General features: G+C 43.3%; 1 protein-coding gene across 2 annotated transcripts in view; it reads right to left on the reverse strand.

The window, feature by feature from the left end:
• RCHY1 (ring finger and CHY zinc finger domain containing 1) overlaps window positions 1–19542 on the reverse strand; it is a 269821-nt gene extending 250279 nt beyond the window's left edge. The window contains exon 1 of one of the 2 annotated variants that reach the window (XR_011282170.1): window positions 19334–19521. Coding sequence is in view for 1 of the 2 variants with exons in the window: in XM_069630570.1 (XP_069486671.1) it covers window positions 19334–19468 (135 nt within the window). In the remaining variant the exon portion in view is untranslated. Of the gene's footprint in view, window positions 1–19333 lie in introns of both variants that reach the window. The other variant, XM_069630570.1, reaches the window with a different exon arrangement.
• Window positions 19543–20671: the final 1129 nt, after the last annotated feature.

Here is a 20671-nt window from a genome sequence, read left to right on the forward strand (position 1 = left end):
GACCTACAGGTTGGGTAAATAGTTTACCTAATCAGCCTAAGAGCAAGGCACTGGACCCATAGGAACGGAGGACAACAAATTTAAAATGCGACTTCTGTAAAATGGTGCATGTTACTACAAACCCACTTTATGTTTGGCACACTGCTGCTCCCAGAGGCCAGCCATTCACAGTGAAACTTTTATTTGATGTTTACTGCAAACAAAGTAAATGTTAAATAAAAGTTTCAAACTTGTAAAGGCTACTCGCCCTTCATAAAATCTACTCGACTATGCGAGTGGGCGAAAAGGCTTTGCAAGCCATGGATGAGTCTGTAAAATGTAAAAGGTTAGCTGCATGAATGCACACAAATAGCTATGTTAAAAAAGGCTCTGAAAACAGTTTGGCCAGTTGTCGCCCACAGGTGGTAATATATAATACAATCCTAAGCATAAAGCAACCGAGAACTCTGGAGGCTAACTACAGTGTTTGGTATTGTAGTAGATCTGTAGATGTACAGACTGGATGGAACTACTGAACACTACTTTGTTTAAGCATCTAGTTCGCTTTGCGTATCGAATATGTAAAAGGTAAGAAAGAGACTAAGCAGAGTGGATTGCACAGCAGGCAAAGAACTTGTCAAACTAGGTGGAATATTGTAGTTTGTGGTCATCTCACGTTCAGGGTACCTGGTATAAAGCAACAGGGTGTTAATATAGAATGTCAAGGAGTATAGGTTCGCTCATGGGTTGAGCACCAGTTGCAAGATGTATGCAACCTGCAAGTTACAGAACAAGTTTTGTCATCAAAAGCATTTGATCATGTACATTTTCAAAAGTGTTCACTCGTCAATATGATGCATCTTTCCCAACAAAATGAAATATAGTTGACACTTTGATATTTAGATACACTAACCTAAACATTACTCTAAAGCATGGAGATGATGCAGTGTTTTACAGTATCAATACTGTAATTATGCATTATGTAACAACTTACATTTGAAGAATGGAATTGCACCCCTATCTTTTAAAAAAATACAAACGTTGACAAAAACATTTTTGCCAGACAGGATATAGAAAGCTTCATCCCGATTACTTCTGGATTGCAATTATTTGTAAAAGGAAAAAGAAATTCCTGCCTAGCACTCCCACACATGCCTTTGGCACTCAAGAGTGGAGGAGACGATTACTACTGCACTTTCTCTCCATTAGCACTTAAAGTGAACAGAGAAAAGAGGGTGAAGAGAGCACTGAGGGTAAGAGGAATCTAGGGCGAGCTGTGATTTCATTGAAGAGGGTAACTTAAATAGCTAACTTTCCTACACAAGTGTCCATTTCATTAGCAAACCTACAGAATTGCATAGCAAATTGCTATGCAACACCATTTATTTTATGCCTTGACTTCCTAATATATTGATGGCTTATTGTAAAATAGAACAGTACACAATCCTGTATGGATTACAGTACCCATAATGCTTATGGTACTGGGACGAGGAAGAAGGGCTCAGAGGCAGTGAGGATTCATAATGCTGTTTACCAAAAGGTGCGGTCTAGTTGTTACAGACCAAGGCACCTAAGCAAGACATTTAAATCCACAAATGAGGCACACCTGGAAGAAGGAGAGGAAGGAGGTGAAGGAGATGTCGAAGGCCAGGTAGAAGGAGAAGCCCAGCTGAGAAGGAGACGTGTCAGTGAGAGAGAAGCTAGGGAAGATCAACAGAGCTGTCAGACCTCCAGGAGACAGACATGCAGCTCACCGAAGGAACGGTGAAAGAGGAAAGAGTGGGCAGGACGCCGGAAGTCCGCCGCAACAGTTGACCACGGGAAGGAGATGCTGAAGAAAGCTGGCGAGTTGGGCAAATGAAAATGTGGACCTCGGGGCGCTGCGCATAAGAAAATGGTTAAAACCTAATGATTTTGAAAAGGAATAATTAAAACAAAGCAGAAACCTAATCATTTTCCATAACAAATAATTAAAGAAACACAGCAGAACTGGCAAGAGCACAAGTTCCCTTATAGGCGGACTACAATTGGGGAAAACATAGAACCAGCAATGTCTACCGCCAAGAGGCTTTCATAAAACCTCAATAACACAACAACGGCATAAATCCCCTTTTAGGAGATATGCATTGGGGAAAGCTTATATCCCACATTGCCAACAGCCAAGAGACTGAAACCATACAGAGGCAACAATGGTGCAACTCTTTTGGGGAAATAAACTGGGGGCAACGTGTAACCCAAGCTGTCAACAGTCAAGAAATCATAAGAAAAGGCAATTATTGTTCAGCCCTCTTCCAAGAGACATTGGTGTGGAGAATGTTAGAAACAATATTGCCGCCAAGTTTGATTGGAGTTGTAGGAGTTTTCTCCCTGGCAGGCGAGTATACCACAAAAGAAGATGATTTGATGAAGTACATTTGTAGAAAAAAGGTGTGATGTAAAGACCTTTGTTGAACCAAAGAAATTATTCAACTTGTTGACACGCTCTGGCATCATTAAGAGTAATTTCAGAGCTATCCTGACAAAAGTAGTTCACAAAAAGGTGCGATATGCTAATAATTGTTGGATATTTTGAAAAGAAAAGTTGCTTTGGTTTTGAACTTGTGTTATGACAGAAAGACATTTACCTTTCCAAGAAGGACACTGTGGAAAACACCAGTTGTTTTGCAATGTGAACAAACATTTGAGGAAAGGATAGTTGATGTGTCAAGGGGAAAGACACAGTGGATGAAAAATACTTTGTGTTACTTTGAACAGAACGTTGTTGAATCATAACTGTGCTCAGAGTATTCTTAAATTGATCCAGGGAAAGGGAGCCCAATCCTTGTCACAAGGAGTACTTTCAAAAAGTTAAGTTTGAACTCATAAATTGTTTTGTTGAAATAAAGATAGCAATACAGTCCTTGTATAATTTTGTTGTGTGTATTAGTGCGAGGGTCAGAGACTTTTTGAACACTAGGTTGCATTTCTTTAGTTTTAGTTTGCTACGCAGGGATCTTCTTGTTAGGATAGGGCGGGGTAGAGGTTTATCCCACCCTTTTTCATTTACTAAATGGCAAACCTTGAGAAAACATTACCTTTTTGTCCGTCTCGCATTTCTGACCCCTAACAGGAGCCACCCCCTTTGGGGCTAGCGAGGTGAGCAAGTAACTTCCCTTTTTGAAGGCAAATACTCCCATTCCTCTGCGGAACTCCCGGTCAAGAACAGATTATCCGCCTACATGGGAATCGCAAAGACTGTTTTTAACCCTGCTTTGGATTCAAAGTATAGTGAAATTTCGTCAATCTCTTTGGATTCAGGTAATCTTGACTCCACAGTCAAAGAGGAAAGACACACCCCTTTTGGTTCTGAGGATGTACATAAAACCACAAGGAACTTTGAATCAAAGGGGAAGAATCGTAGGCAGAGGCGAGACTCTGGCGAGAGACGTCCTGGACGGGCGCAGCCACGCTAGACCGCAGAGCCAGCGGTAGAGTTGAGAGCTCGCACATGGGAAAGCCACCATGGTTATACGAGCAAAAGAAATCTAAACGGGCAGACAACCCATTGAGACAGAGAAAGTAAGCCTGTGTCGGAAGGCCAATGGAGTTTGGGAAGTGCTTGAGCCATGAAATGTAACACCCATTAAAGGAAAGTGAAAGTACCTGGATGGTTCCAGTGCTTAAATATAAAAGAAGAAACATTGTACAAAACTGCAGTATTATAATCAGCTCCCCACGAGTCATCAGCTTGTGAGGATTCTGAGCCCATGGAATACTACTTTGTTCGGGCGTCACAGAATCCTGTCCGTGATTTGAAGACTCACGAAACAGTTGATGAGCTGGAAGTTGGTGGGGCTTTCACATCAACCTACTGCATTATCATAAATACATATATATATGCTAATAAAGTGACCTTTTACTTATTCCGCCTTGCGTGATCATATAACCCTCACACACTACAAGGGGCGATGAGGATTAACCCTAAACCCCACCGCCCGCACCATGCCAGCTTACCTTGCAAGCGCCGTAGCGGCCCCTGCGGCACCGCAGTATCTGCTCTACAGGCTCCAAGAAATTTAAAGAGACACGCACCATACGAATGTCACGTTACAATGATGGTAATTTAAAGAGACAGTACTGCGTGTCTCACCACAAGTCAAACTTACACACCGAGACTCTTTCAAGCATGAGAATAAGAATATGAAACTCTGTCATTACTAATCTTCACTGGGGGTGTCATTGCAATACATCACAATATAAAACAAAAAGAGAAAGGGCGATCTGCACACATTAGCGAAGCATGTCTATGAGCAGTGCGCCCCCACCCTGTTTTTCTTGCCAGAAGTTGGGGAACCAACTGTCAGGAAAATAGGTAAACATTACGAAAAAAAGCCGAGCACCATCTTGGAGCGATACAAATTTGGAAAGAGTGCAAGAAGAAGGAGAGAGCGTTGAACAATACATAACTGAATTGAGAAAGTTAGCTAAAACATGCCACTTCAATGCACAATTGGATGAAAGACTGAGGGACCAGTTCATGCTGGAGTGTTGAAGCAGTAAAGTAAGGGAGAGATTGTGGTCTGAATACAACCCACCCTTAGAAATTGTCCTACGTAGACAAAGAGGTGAAGCACACAGAGAAGTGTGTTAAAGAACTGGAAAGCAGAGTCCAGACAGTTGAGATAAAGCATGAAGCCCCAAAGCCTAATGTCACAACAATGGGTGCGCATAATAACAATGAGTCTGTAGCTCAAGTAACTGATGTAGCGAGTAAGCGAGGCCCACCCAGAAGAATACGCAGACCATTCTGGAGCGATAACAAGAAGAATAAGATACCCATCAGAGAACAAACTGCAAACTCAAGGAGGAGACAAAGGAACAGAGGAACAGCCCAAGAGGAAAAAACACAGGCAGGTGTTTCAAGTGTGATAGTGTGGATCATTGGGCAGATGATCCAGATTGCCCCACTCTAAAGATAATTTGTGGTAAATGCAAAGGTAGAGGACATTATGCCAGGTGTTGCAGAGTTCAGAACACTTACACCAATCGGAGAGGGGACAACAATTACAGTGATGAGGAAGGAGAAGAATGCGTTTTCGTAATATTAGATGATGAGAATGAAGAGGCCCCAAAGCCACAGTGTGTGTAGACGGAATTGACAAGCATATGATGATCGATTCTGGAGCTAAATACACTCTTGTACCACAGAACATATGGGACAAGAACAAATATGAATATTTGCATGAACCAGATATAAACCCCAGAGCTTATTGAGGGGTGAAAATTGATGCTATTGGATGGTTCTGTGGCACACTAAAGTTCAAGGACAGAAAAGCAAACAGGAAAATTATATATCACAAAAGCAGAAAGGGCACCCCTACTAAGTTGGACCCATCAAAGCAAACTCAAAGTGAAGTTAGATGCCAGTGCAAATGAGTCTGTACTATTAGTGGAGAATGCAGCAACTAAGTCTGATGAGATTGACAAGGTGATGGAAGGAGTATTCAGAGATGAAATTGGATGTCTTCAGGGATTTGTACATGAAATCAAGATGAAACCTGGTCATGTTCCAGTGGCACAAAAATTACTTACTATTCCGTCGTCCATGAGGGACGAAGTAAGGAAGGAGATCAAAACCTTGGAAGATCAAGGAATCATAGAGAGCATAGATGAAGTGAGTGGGTTTCACCATTGGTCGTCCTCAGGAAGAAATCTGGCAAACTGAGGGTATGTGTAGACTTAATAAATGTGTTGTCCCCGACAGACACCCACTTCCAAATATTCAAGAGATTGTCTCCACAATAGGTCCATCAAAGTATTTTTCCACTCTAGACCTGCCTTCAGCGTACCACCAAGTAAAGTTGCATAAGAATTCCAAGAGAATGAGGGCATTTATCACACCTAATGGATTATATCAATATAAGAGGTTGCCTTTAGGATTGGTGTCCACTCTGTCTGTTTTCCAAAAGATTATGCACAAACCTTTTGAAGGAGACCAAAGCATGGTCTGTTTTCAAGATGATATTTTAGTACATGCTGATGACCAGAAATTGCACAATAAAAGGTTGAAGTAGGTTTGCAAGAAATTGTATGAGGCGGGAATGACTCAGAGTAGGGATAAATGCAACATAAACAGTTCTGAAATAGAGTATCTCGGACACACAATTTCGGCGGAAGGGATACGACCAAAAAGGCAATTGGCAGATGCCATAAAGAATATGCCCAAACCAAAATCTAAAGAGGAAGTGCATACTTTTATTGGGATGGCAGAGTATTATTCGAAATTCATACGCGACTTCGCACTCCATACCGTTCCACTACGTGAACTGTTGAAAAAGAAGACTTTTGAATGGAACATTGAATGAAGAAGAATTAGAGTTAATCAAAGCGGCGTTGGCCAGAGCACCGGCATAAAAAAATTTCAGAGGTGATGGGAAAACCATAATCACTACGGATGCCAGTAATCTGGGTTTAGGAGCGGTTGTCACCCAGGAAGTTGACGGAAAAGAGATTTTGATTGCTTTTGCATCAAGACTGTTAAAAGGTGCCGAAAAGTCGTATGCTGCCATGGAAAAAGAGACCTTGGCCATCAAATGGGCAGCAGAGAAATTCAGAAGTTTTATTTGGGGTGTGGAGGTAGAATTCCACACTGACCACAAACCACTGATTCATGTTATTATGAATAAAGGTTTGGATAAAGTTTCAAACCGAATAAGAAGATGGGTGATACTTGTACAAGAATTCAATTATACAGTGCAATATGTACCAGGAGTAAAGAATTTTGCTGCTGATTGTTTGTCACGACTCACCAGTGTTTCTGAAGCAGATGATGGAAATGAGAATGACTCAGAAGTTGTTTTGAGCACAGAAACTGTGTCCATTTCACAAAAAGAATGGGAGGAAGCAGAAGAACAAGATATTTTAATAGTGCGTTTGAAACAACTGATTCGGAGTCAGTGCTCTCTGTGAAAGACAAAGTTTGAGGAGCTTGGTCTTATGGAGTACTGGAGAATTTCTGATGAACTTAATGTAGAGAATGGCAGAGTTATGAGAGGCGATAGGATTATCCCGCCAGCAGGATCGCATCAGAGACTCATCGAATTGGGCCACGAGGGTCACCAAGGAATTGTGAAGAGCAAGCAAAGGATACGTGGTGATTTCTGGTGTCCAGGATGTGACCTACAAATCAAGAGATTCATTCAAAATTGTATCCTTTGTAATGACAGTGATAGGGTGTGCAGGAGTGTGAAATATCAAATGGTGGTGACAGAAATTCCAGGGAAACCTTAGGATGAACTAGGCCTGGATGTTTTAGGCCAGATTTATAGTGATGGTAAACAGCAGTTTTGTTTAGTAGTAATTGACTTACTAACCAGGTGGGTAGAGGTATTAATTAGGCCGTGTAGAACTGCAAAAATGGTTACAGATTTTTTTATCTGAAATTTGTGGGAGTGAAGGATTTCCAAAAAGTATCATGACTGACAATGGTGCTCAGTTTTGCTCAAAGGAAATGGAAAATTTCTGTGTGAAAAATTCTATTGAGCACAAAAGAAGCGACATGTATCACCCTCAAATGAATGGAGTAGTTGAGCGGTTCAACAAGGTACTCAAAGATGCCATTCGCTGGGCCTGGTCGAATTGGAGGAAATTAGAGAGAAAATTGTTGCTCACCGTTTCACTCCGCACTGTACGACAGGGTTATCCCCGTTTGAATTAAGTAGAGGACGGAAAGCGAACACCAAATTAGTACCGTCCTGGATGGAGAGGGAAACCAGTGTGAAGAAAGATTTTAGATCTGTATGTGAGAACATTGGAAACTCACAGTTTAGGAATAAACTGGCTCATGACAGACTCCTACCTAGTAGAAAAAAGGTGACATCTCTGTCCTGAAGTAACGATCCCAGGTTGGACAAAGAGTCCATATGAAAAATTGTCACAGACTTTGGCGTGTGGCGCAGGTTTGAGTGAGACCTGAGATACGAGTATAGGAGAGGAGAGTCCGGCCGAGGTGGGGGGGTTGCCTATAACAGATACCTGTGGAAAGGTGAAAAAGAGCGTTCAGCTCTAGGTAGACGAGGTTGGATTTTGTTGCAGGCATTCAGAAGAATGCATCAACAGAATGAAGAATTGCAGGCAAGTGTTTTAAGGTTGGAAAAGGAGCTGGCTGCCGAGATTAGATTGCGTTAATGCAGCGGCTTCCGATGAAGTTGTATCATGACAAGGAGGATAAATATCAAGAGGTAGCCGAGCAAGCTGCTGTAAGAGTCGCCTGATACAAATATCGAAAGAGAAGAGGGAAGGTGAATACTCGCAAGGTAGCAACAGTGATTGCCTCTGCAGGCGTGGATTGGGACCCCGACCAATGGGACGGAGATGTGTTCGACATCTCGGAGTACCGAGAGTGGGTCGGAGCGGGAGGTTCCATCCAAACCAGAACCTAACAGAAAAGAGGTGACTGTTAAACCAGTCATGCATAGGCGAGCTGGGCCAAATCCGAATAATCCTGGAGGTGGTTTGATAGATTTGACAACGTTAGAGGATTATTCTCAATGAGAGGTTGGGGAAATAATTAAATTGATTGAAACAAAGGGTTGGTGAAGCCTCTGTTAACATGCATGGTCAGATTACTTTGATGGATGTGCGGTGGGTCTTCTGGTGGACGGGACTGATGCCTCAAGATTTCTGCCGTTGTCAGAGGTAACACATATTCAGAAGGTGTTGCGTGCAGGGCCACCTCATGATAATGACGGGAGAGAACCGCAACTGTCATTATTAGTTAGCTGCTGAAGGGTGCAATCGCAACTATCCGATTACATCGGACTGGCCCAGCAAGGAGAAGAAAGCGTACACATTGAGAGAGGCAATTCAGAGGCTTAGAGAGCATGCCATGAAAGAAGCTATCCATGTTGAGGATCCCGTACATCTGGGGATAGTAGCGTTATCGGTCTCAGCACTTAATACAATAATTCTAACTGCTCCTCCAGCATACAAAAATGTCATTATGACTCTGCTGGTGGGGATGACGTTGTGGGTGCTATTAGACAGTTGGCAGACCTAGGGGAATCGGACAACACAAAAGAGAGTCCCAAGGAGAGAGACAGAGAGAAAGGAGCGCAGTGATAGACGGACCCCTGGAAAGAGGTTTGATAGCCGAGACTCTCGTGTATCCAGAAAAGATGTGTTTTTGGCTCTGCTAAAAGATGGAGTGCCACAGGAAGAAATTGATGGAATCAAAACCTGAGAAATGTATCAGTTATGTAAAAAGCGAGGGCTCGAAGGAAAAGAACGGTACAAACAAGTGAAAAGGCAGGATGTGAATACGCCCAAATGGGGAGGCAGCTGATGAGAAGTCCATGGGAAGTCTTCACCATATCAGCCGACCTATGCTGATTTACGGAAAGTGGTGAGCGTGATCTTATAAACAGAGTCCAAATCCACGCATTCAAAATATGAATAGGATTGTAGCCAAACTCCGGTAGCGGCTGCCCGAATTAAGACCTCTCAAGCTTTGACTTATCTGTTAGACAACAGGAATTTTAGGAACGCTACTTTGACAATCGGGAAATATGCAAGAGGTTTGCGCCTTAATTGATACCACGGCGGAGGTCTCATTGATTCATGTGAATCCTTCAAGATTTAATGGCAGGCATTTCACCATTATGGAATTGGGATTGGTGAGTCCAGTCCACAGTTGGTATTTATTCCTTTTCAAATGACCAATTTTCATATCAAGTGTTGATCGTCCCCATACCCAAATACATTATTGGCTTTGATATTCAGAGGGATTGACTTTAGGACTAGGAGGTAAAACGTTTAAAACGTATCAGTACGGGGTGAGTGCATTGCTGTGTACCACCATCCTGGTGGGAAAATTGAAAATGCCCCCTGTGCTGGGTTCCCTTAGACACAAAACAGTTATCTATGAAACAATATCGTATTTCTTGGGGGCAGAAGGCATGCTACGTCCTCTAACCATGGCTTGGAACAATCCGGTCTGGCCTGTTAAGAAGCTGGACGGAAGGATGACTGTAGATTATCGTGAGTTGAATAAGTACACTCCTCTGTTAATCCCTGCAGTTCCAGATACGGTTACCCTGATCGAAAATGTGCAGATGTTCAAAGGAACTTGGTACGCAGTGATAGATCTGGCAAATGCATTCTTAACCGTACCAATTGTAGAAGAAGGTCAAGAGCAGTTTGCATTTTCCTGGAATGGAAGGCAGTATACGTTTCAAGGTTTGCCCATGGGGTACATGCACAGTCCGACCATTTGTCACCGGCTGTGGGCAGAACATTTGGACAAGATCCCGTGCAAACCTGATGTACAGATTTCGCACTCAATTGACAACATTTTGATACAGGGAAAGGACGAGCAGGGTCTGCAGGTTACTTGAACCTCATTATTGAGGGTTTGAAAAGGAGGGATGGGAAATTAATGAGACAAAAACCCAAGGTCCTGCAGAGACTGGTTTTTCATGGGCATTCAGTGGCATAATGGGCATCGTGAAATGATGACAAAGGCTAAACAAAAGATCCTTGAGGCTTAGGTCGAATTGACCGAAAAAAAAAAAAAAGGTTGAAACGACCAAAAGTTCTAAAAATGCTACCAACAAAGGATCGAACACCAAAAGTTCGAACCTTTGGTGGTAGAATTGTAAAAAAAAAAAAAAAAACAGGGGCGTCCCCCGCATTGCCCCGCTCACTATACTTTATGGTATAGTGAGCGGGAGCTGCGGGGGACACCCCCGCAGCCGTCCGTTTAAAAAAAAAAAAAAAAAAAGAAAAAAAAAGGACCCTGCAATGCCGGTTCCTGATCACGGAAGTGAAAGGGAACTGGCGCTGCAGGAAATAGCGTGAAGATGAATGTTAGTGGGGTTTATGTTGGTGGTGTGGGTGAGAATGTGTGTTTTCGCAAATTATCGTGGCTGAAATGTCCGAAAACAAAGTGTTCGAACTTCTGGACATTTAAGCACTTTGTTTTCGGATATTTCAGCCACGATAATTTTGCCTTCGGTAAAATCACTTGGATTCGAGTTTTCTACTCCTATGAATAAGAAACAGGCTCAACAGTTCATAGGGTTGTTTGGGTTCTGGAGACAGCATATACCATACTTGGGGCAGATTCTTGCGCCCCTCTACAAAGTGACACAGAAGAAATCTAACTTCGAGTGGGGAGAGGAGCAAGAGAAAGCATTTCAGTTAGCCAAAGATACTATAAAGAGAGTGCTTTATTTATGGCCATTGAGGGCAGGTGAAGTGGAGTAAAATGTGTCTGTACAGGAAAACTATGCCAATTGGAGTTTGTGGCAGAAGCAGGATCAAAAGCGTGTTCCTTTGGGGTTTTGGAGTCGTAGGTTACATGACGATGGTGACTGATACACTGCCTTTGAAAAAGTTGTTGGACTGCGATTGGGCTCTTGTGGATTCAGAACAAATGACGATGGGTCACGATTATGGATCCAACCAGAAACTGTGATCATGCAATGGGTACTAAGCTCTCCTAAAACACATTTAAGACATGCTCAAGAGGCTAGTATCAAGAAATGGAAATGGTACATACAAGATCGTGCCAAATAAGGGAAGGGCGGAGTTGCGGAATTAAATGCGCAAGTGACTGTGGTTCCACTGATGGATTTGGAGCCGTCAGAGGGGACTGAAATGTATGAGTCTCCTGTGAAATGGGGAGTTCCTTATGGAGAGTGAACAAGTGTACAAACTGAACATGCTTGGTTGACCGATGGTTCAGCCAAATATGTGGGGACTGAGCGACACTGGAAGGCAGTGGCATATACTCCCAAAATGAAGAAAATATTGACAACCTTGGGGAAAGGGAAAAGGGAAGAGTAGTCAATTTGCAGAATTGTATGCAGTGTACGAGCCATTAAAGTCATACGTGGTACACTAAAACGAGGTACTTTACATGGTCAAATCTGGCAGATCGATTATATCGGTCCGATGCCAATTATCAAAGGATGTCAGTATGTGTGCACTATTGTGGACACATATTCAGGATATTTAATGATACTACAATGCAAGAGAGCCACGCAATTGAATACTATTAAATTGTTAGACCAAGTGGCAGTGTCCTTTGTGCAGCGTGGCTATGCTGCAATTGTTGACCAGCCTGCCAATGTATGGATTTTCCTGGCCCGTCAGGTGCTGAACATCTCGCACTTCTGCTTGGCTGATGTCCATGATGCTGTAAATCTAATCTCAACATGCCTTGTGGCCATACCAACACCAGCCACTGTGCTACAGCACGTTTTTGGAGTACTGCACAATGATTCGCTCATGGAGGATTCTGATGTCAGAGGCTCTTTTTCTGTTTATGAATACTGCAAATTCTGTGCAAAGAGAGCGCAAATGGAGGAATACGACTTGTATTATCAGCTACAATATTGCTCCTGCTGATGTTTGTTACTTGATGACTTGTGATCCTCTGCGCATCGGCAAATGCCAACAAATGAATTTTATTGATGATCGAAGTGGCACTGACTTTGAAAAACGTTTATGTGCCCGGTCTATGTCTGTTTGTACTGACGTATCTAATGACATGTTATGTAGTTTTACTGCTTTAGCTGCCAGTCATCTTCGTCATGTGAAACTTCCCACTGGTTGGCTATTTTCCTGCGGTAACTATACCTATTCCTGCTAACATTTCCAGTGGCCCTATTCGTCATTCTACGCGTGTTGTTCATCATATTGGCCTGTCTCCCGACTGATTCAAATGTGCATTTCTTGCCTGAAGCTGAGGTTTTAGAGCTTGCAATTTCCTTGGTGGGTATTTGGGGTTTAGCTCCTAGGGGCTATACATCCTTCATTAAATTAGCTTGTGTGGTAGTGAAAGGACTTAATGAGACCTCTCAAGCTTTGACTGATCTGTTAGACAACAGGAATAGGAATTTTAGGAAGGCTACTTTGCAAAACAGGGCTGCCATTGATTTTTGAAGCATACTTTAGGTTGCAGTGCAGTTCAGGGATGTGTTGTTTTGATTTAGAGGATCGTTCCCGTTCTATTGAAAGGCACATTGGTGGTTTGAGGGACCTAATTTCTCAGGTCACTCAGGACCAAATGGCTGCACCACCCTGCCACACACATTTCAGGCGGGGGGAACAGAGTACACACCGCAGGAGTGTGCTGGTGTGCTCTGCAACGTTTAACATGGAATTAAGTGAAATAGGCAGCATTGCCTTGCTGAAAAACCCCAACTTCCCTTTAATTGACACCTTTTTCAACCTTTAGAAATGTTGCCTGACGCTAAATTCATCCATTCCGGAAAGCCACTGTGATTAATAAACCCTACCAGGCCCAGGAGAAGTCCTTGTGCTCAGCCAAACCAGGCCTAATTCTGAATTGACAAGCCCTGTCAAACCAACTCTGAAAAAAATCAATCAGAAAGTGGGTATCATTTTCGGGCTCTAACAGCAGCTCATCAGGGAGAAGCTCAGGTTACAACTATCAACCTAACGCGTTCAACGAATTTGGACAACCCCTAACACCTCCAACCTTTCCCCCTTTTTTAGGCAGAGGAGGGCAAGGAGGAGGATGGGGACCACCCCCTTGGCAGATAACAACATACGGCAATCAGCGACGACTAGGCCGCCGCCGCAGGTAGTCCCGGAAACAACTCCCACGGAACACCTTCCCATTTTTAACCTTGCCAATATTGGCTTGACACCAGCTCAAATCTCAGTATTAAGCAAAGGCCTGACCTTTGTACCAACCACAGGCACAGATTGGTACAAAGCAGAAATGGAAATAAGAGGCTTTTTTCGTACAGTAAGATTATGAACTTTCTTCCAAGACAGAGAAACACCAGAACAGGAATTAGACACAGGTCTACGTCCAGAATCAACATTGTGCCCCACGGAGAATCAAATACCAAGTGACTTGATTACATTCGAGAAGTCTATACTTAAAGACTACAAAAAATTAATAAATAAGAACACAAATCAGGCATAACTGCACAAAAAGAGAGAAAGAGGCTCTTACCCAATTAGCCACCAACAATGAGATCATTATAAAACCGGCAGACAAGGGCGGGGGCATTGTCAAACAGTATAAAACTATGGTCATGACCCTGCTTAATGACAGAGACAGCTATCAGCCCCTGCGGAAAGACCCGTCCAAAGAAATGCAAATCGAAATTTCCGAAATAGTCCAATTTGCCCTAGAGAGAGGCTGGATCACAGTAAAAGAGTCGATCTTCTTGACAACATCTGATGGTCGTAGACCATGCTTATATGCCTTACCCAAAGTAGATAAAGATGCGGTAAACCCACCGGGCCCTCCAATTGTATCAGGGTGTGGGTCCCTTTTAGAATCCCTATGCAAATTCATTGATACATTTCTGAAACCAATGATTGGCAACACAGAGTCCTACTTACGAGACACCACCCACACGATACAGACTTTTGAGAATCTGGAATACAATCCTGGCATCCAAATTTTGGTCACTATGGACATCAAAGCATTGTATACGTGTATTCCACAACACGCTGCTCTTGACTGCATTTATGACTTTCTTACTCTAACCAATTTATAATCACGAGTTCCACCAGCATTTATTATTGAACTCATGGCTGTGGCGCTATGCAAGAAATTTTTCGTCTTTGATCATCAGTTTTATTTGCAAACGAAAGGCACCGCCGTGGGCGCGACTTTTGCCCTCAGTTTGGCCATTCTATATATGGCAGCCTTTGAGAAAAAACATATATCTAACGGAGGCAACCCATGGCAACAACACATTAAATGGTGGCGTTGATTCATAGCCAAATTAACAAGGGCAGTCCTGGGAGTCCCTCTGCCAGACATTAGTCCTGGTTACGAGAGACTTACCCAGAGTCTTTAGCTCACTATCTTTCACAGAGAAGAAATATCCCAAACATATCAGTCTTTGTCCTGCCCTGGGGCAGTCCAGCACCGAAATGCTAGGCAATTCTCCTCTGAACAAGAGTACCAACAGAAACCCCAGACACGTGTTTCGGTCTGGTTGGACCTCATCAGTAGGGTGGATCTGTGCCTCTCTAAGAATAGTGAGCAAGGGGTCCACGTCTGGATTCCCCTAGTAACTTAGGGTGAGACCCAAAGTTACTTAAATATGCAAATTAACAAGGGCAGTCCTGGGAGTCCCTCTGCCAGACATTAGTCCTGGTTACGAGAGACTTACCCAGAGTCTTTAGCTCACTATCTTTCACAGAGAAGAAATATCCCAAACATATCAGTCTTTGTCCTGCCCTGGGGCAGTCCAGCACCGAAATGCTAGGCAATTCTCCTCTGAACAAGAGTACCAACAGAAACCCCAGACACATTTCTTCTCTGTGAAAGATAGTGAGCTAAAGACTCTGGGTAAGTCTCTCGTAACCAGGACTAATGTCTGGCAGAGAGACTCCCAGGACCCCCCCCTTGTCAATTTGCATATTTAAGTAACTTTGGGTCTCGCCCTAAGTTACTAGGGGAATCCAGACGTGGACCCCTTGCTCACTATTCTTAGAGAGGCACAGCTCCTCCCTACTGATGAGGTCCAACCAGACCAAAACACGTGTCTGGGGATGCTGTTGGTACTCTTGTTCAGAGGAGAATTGCCTAGCATTTCGGTGCTGGACTGCCCCAGGGCAGGACAAAGACTGATATGTTTGGGATATTTCTTCTCTGTGAAAGATAGTGAGCTAAAGACTCTGGGTAAGTCTCTCGTAACCAGGACTAATGTCTGGCAGAGAGACTCCCAGGACCCCCCTTGTCAAGTTGATTCATAGACGACATCATCTTCATATGGGAAGGCACTACGGAGGAACTTGAAATGTTCTGCACATGGCTAAACAATCAGGACTCCGACATACAATTCACCATGGAACACAATAGACAAACTATACACTTCGTGGATTTGAAAATCAGTCAGAGAGGGAAAACTTGTATGCAACCTTTACAGGAAACCAACTGATCGTAATACATTGTTACATTTCACAAGCAGCCATCCACAACACCTTAAGGAAAATTGCCATATGGGCAATTTTTACGTCTCCGGAGAAATTGCACACAATTGGAAGACTTTTACAACAATGCAGCACGGGGGTTACCCTAAATAACTAATTTTCGAATCTAAGAAACGGGCAAGATTTACCTGCCGTGAATCTATTTTGACAACAAGAGAGAACCAGCCAACAGAGGAAGATACCAGACTTACGTGTGTACTTACGCATAGCCCTCATACATATGACATCAAGAACATCATTCGGAAATATTGGCCCTTGGCCAAACTCAATCTCCCAGTGGAAAACGAACCAGGGTTTGCATTCAAGAGGTCACGCAATATCCGTGAATTCCTGGTCCACTCTAATTTCACAAAAAAACATCAGCACGGGGGGGGGGACCCTGGAACCTGCAACCACTTGTGGGACACCATCCATGTGGCTCATGTGTAGCTTGCAAATACACAAAGAAAATGCCCAGCTTCACCTTTGGTAACAAAATTTGGACTTTGACACTTCAGCAACTGCAAATCTGCTAAAGTGGTCTACTGTATTGAGTGCCCTTGTGGCTTAAGATATGTTGGACAAACCATGCGTAGTGTAAACATTCGCATCTCCGAGCACAGATCTAGGATCAGATGTAAGAAAGAAACTTCACCGCTGGTCCAACACTACCTAAACATGAAACATACACCTGAAGACCTGCTATGGGGGGTCCTGGAAAAGTTACCAACCAGCTCAGGTACACAACGACTCCTGGGACTGGAAAGCCGCTGGATCCACAGACTTGACAGTTGGGAAAACGGTCTAAATGAACAACACATACCAACTTAGGCACCATCCCACCATTCTTTGAGATTCGAACTAACACCGCCCTGCAATAACTTAAGGGATCGATGTCCGACTTACACAGCCGGCTAGAAACGTTTGAATTTTGACTCTAGCGCCTATTTGTTTATTCTTTCCGCTAGTTGGACAGGACCAATCCATGCACTTCCTCACACGCACCCCCTAGGACGGACCAATCATTCTCCCTCCTTCAGCCACTGCCTTCTCTCTCCGTCGTCAGTGAGCCGCCACTTCAGGGTCACGTGACACAGAAAAGTGTAGCTCCCAGTCGCCTAGCGACTGGCTCTCAGAGTGAGGCTTTGTTTTTTCCCCCCCCAGACGCTGCAGCAAAGGAATTACACGGTTGTCCTTTAGCTCGCCTGCATCATTCAGAAGCCGGCACCCTGTGGAAACACACAGCCGCCCTCTAAGGTAAGCGCCTCTATTTGTGCCCTCTTCATCTACGAGCGGCCCCAGCCCGCGCACAGACTTTGCGCCTACCCACATTTCTGTCTTTCACCCACCCTCCGCACAACTTACTAGCAGAAGAGTTATTCAACCTCCTCATTACGGGTTCTATATTTCGATCTAGTTTCAGGCGCAACTTTTCAACGCCTGGAACATCACCAAGCAGAGGTTTTTTTCCACATCCCTAAGCAAAGGGCAGCACATCAAACTCGCCAGGCACACCTTGTGTCTTAGCTACCTCGCCGCCAGACCGTCTGGGCAACGGGAGCTACCGCATAGGTTCAGTCTCACGGCCATGGAGACTGTTCCGCAACCCCACTAGGTGAGAACAAATAGAATGTTTTTTTTCCCCTTTCTCTTACTGTAGTGGGAGCAATTAGCACTTAGGTGCTATACACAAAACTTGTCAATGGTTAACTTTATAGCAGACTTGATACAAATAGATAATTCAAGCCTGGAACTTGCCACCCAGCCTTGACTTGTGACTTTCCGATTAGAATTCCAATCTATTTTTTTCTCTCTTTTTCTTTTTTGTCCCCCTTTCACAACAGGGTTCCATGATTCCGCCCTGATGAAGGTGGCAGCTTTAGACCACCGAAACGCGATTAAGATTAAGGGGATTCCACCTCCAGTGTTTGGACAGATGAAATACTTCACCTTTTTGGGGACCCAACAAACAACCTGGAAGCTGTGTTTCTCTTCTCCTGTTCCCTTGAGAGCAATCCCCTAACACGTGTTGGCAGACCCAATGGGGGTTTCCTGATAGAATTCATAGAGTTAATTTCTTCAAAATTATGGACATTCACATTCTTCATTAACTTAAATTTAGTATTTATACTTGTGAAAATTGAAACACCCTGTATTTCATAAAACAGGGCTTAAATGTATACACTTTAGAGTTGTAGTATACACAGAGAAACCTCTGGTGTATGAACCTAATACCCAGAGTTGTTACAGTCATTGTGAAAAATGTTCTCTGACAAATAATTATTTCATTTTACTTTTATTTTCGTACTTAATTCATTGGTGGAAGAAAACTTGGCCTAGACTTCAATTTTGATACCAAGTCTTCCAATTTTAATTAAAAACATTTTTTGCATCAATCTTTTCCTTTTGACCTGACTCAACTCAGGGATTCTTACCCTTTTGATATTCTGATATTCTTTCACTCCACTCCTTTTTTTTCCCTCCATCACAGGGTTTCTGTGCACCAGTATTTTTGCCCTTTCCAAGTCTGGCTCTTTACCATTCCTCCTAAACAACAGGAACGTGCAACAAGGTTCTTTACCTCATTCAGTGCACTTACATTTGATGTCTTGTATATCAACATTTTCAGGTGTATATATAATTTTTCTTTTTTTTATGTAAATTGCAGTGTGCCAATATCACATTAATAATCATTTACCAAAATGTTATGGCTGTTGTGGCATTTATTTTCTTGATTCATGCACAAATATGATGTAGAACGGGGAAGGAGTAGATACATCTTCCCCGACTGATAAGGTATCTCACTAAGTTAGCAAATATTAAAGGTGAAGAATACCAGTTCTTATGCAGCGTCTATTGTTGTTTCTTGTGTTATTTAACAGAGCATTCGTGAACATGCACATAAGCCACCAATAAGGAAAAACCTTCCAATGTAAAAGGACCTTGAAACACTTTGTTGTTGTACAGGCGCCTAACAAATTCGTGTTCAGTAAATCACTGAATACAAGTGCGACACTGCTCGTCTTGCCCGTACATAACAAATAATATCCTATATGTCCTCTTTTCAAGGTGTTATCACGAAACGTTTTTTTGACCAAGTGAACATTTTCATAGAACTGAAGAGTCAGCGGACAATTTCTCCCAGTTAACGGGTTTAGGTGTGTATTGGCGCACCGCCTGTAATCCTCGCCCTAAGGCTATGCGCACTAGGGGGCGCTCTTCGCCTTGGAAAGGTCCCCATCCGAAATGGGATGTCCATTGGCGCACCATATGCCATGTTAAGGTCAGGAAAACGTCACTGGACCAAAGCCGCTTGATACACACTGTTCACTATGGTGAGATGGAAGCAGTGTCGTGCGTGGGACTGGTTTTGTGAAACTGAACACATGTGGGGAACACTCACTTTCAGCAAACAGCCTCTTCTGTAATGTTCGCATCCGCCTGTGCACCCTTCTATGGTGTCAGTCGGCTCCGCCATTCTGAATGTACTGTTCTCCGGAACTGGAGGTGACGTCATGTACAGCAGCTTCCGTTGCATCTTTTACATCCTCGGCGGTGTAGCCTTCTGTAATTTATCCGTGTGCCTCCGCCTCCATATTATAAACGCAAGTTTAACGTTCTCTCAAGATGTGGACGTCTCGGCGTTATTGCTTCTACGTAAAGTGTTAGAGTTTATCTCACAATGTATGTATAATACGTCCAGAAGCTCACGTTTTGGTAGGGAGGCGGTGTCTTCGGCCGTCAATGGTCGCTTTCTTCACGTGTATTTTCCTCATAGCTCTGAACCTTTCATTGGCCCTGGGCGGGTGAAAACACCCGATTTTGTATTTGGCGGGTGAAATGGCTTGGTGGATGAGAGCGCTGCCTCAGTGGCGGGTGACAGCCGCCAAAAGCGTGTGAATTGAGACGTATATTTTACATACTTCAACTGGGCTTGTGGTTTGTCGTTTTTTTTGCATTTAACGACAAATCCCTATGCTTATTGGTTCAATGTAAATTTGTTTGAGAAGATTACGTTTTGTAGCATTTGATGCCATTTAAGTGGACAATACTACACTTTTAACTGCAGTAATGGTAATCTAACTGGAATTTGGCGCACTATATACATTCCGGTGATATTACCATTGCTGCTATTAACATTGTAGTATCGTCAACTGCTTCATGGCGGATCAGTGTTGGTAATGGGCAAAAGTTACTGGGAACACTACACCCCCCCCACCCCGCCCCTTTTTGCAGCTCTGTCTTGTCCCATCGCAATTCCTTTCCTTTGGTGGATATCCCTGCTTCTATACACTCAGGCTCAGATGAACACGTGTAGAGGCCCCCTGGCTTAGAACAGTATGATGCACCTTTATACGTTATCATACAACAGACCTACATTATAATGGAGTCAAAGAAATACAGTTGGGGTGGCGGGTGGCGCCCTACCTGAAAGCAGCTCTCAACCGCCAATCTCTTTTTTTATTTAGGAGGTATTTATAAACGCGCAAAACGAACCAAATCGAATCCTGGCACAGATGTAATATATCAACAAACAGAATGTAAGGGGACCAATCACATGGTAATATTATCACTGGAGTCATAGCAGAAGAACACGTTTATTTGAAAAGATGAGTTTTTAAGCCTGCTCAGAATATTAGAAGAGAATTGGTTTTCCTTAAGTTTGGGGGAAGGCTATTCTACAATCTGGGCCCAAAGACTTGAGAATGTACAATCAACCCTTGAGACACATTTGGTCCTG

The sequence above is a fragment of the Ambystoma mexicanum genome, chromosome 6q (genome assembly GCF_040938575.1).
Source record: "Ambystoma mexicanum isolate Mex_15411 chromosome 6q, UKY_AmexF1_1, whole genome shotgun sequence".
Lineage (NCBI taxonomy): Eukaryota > Metazoa > Chordata > Amphibia > Caudata > Ambystomatidae > Ambystoma > Ambystoma mexicanum.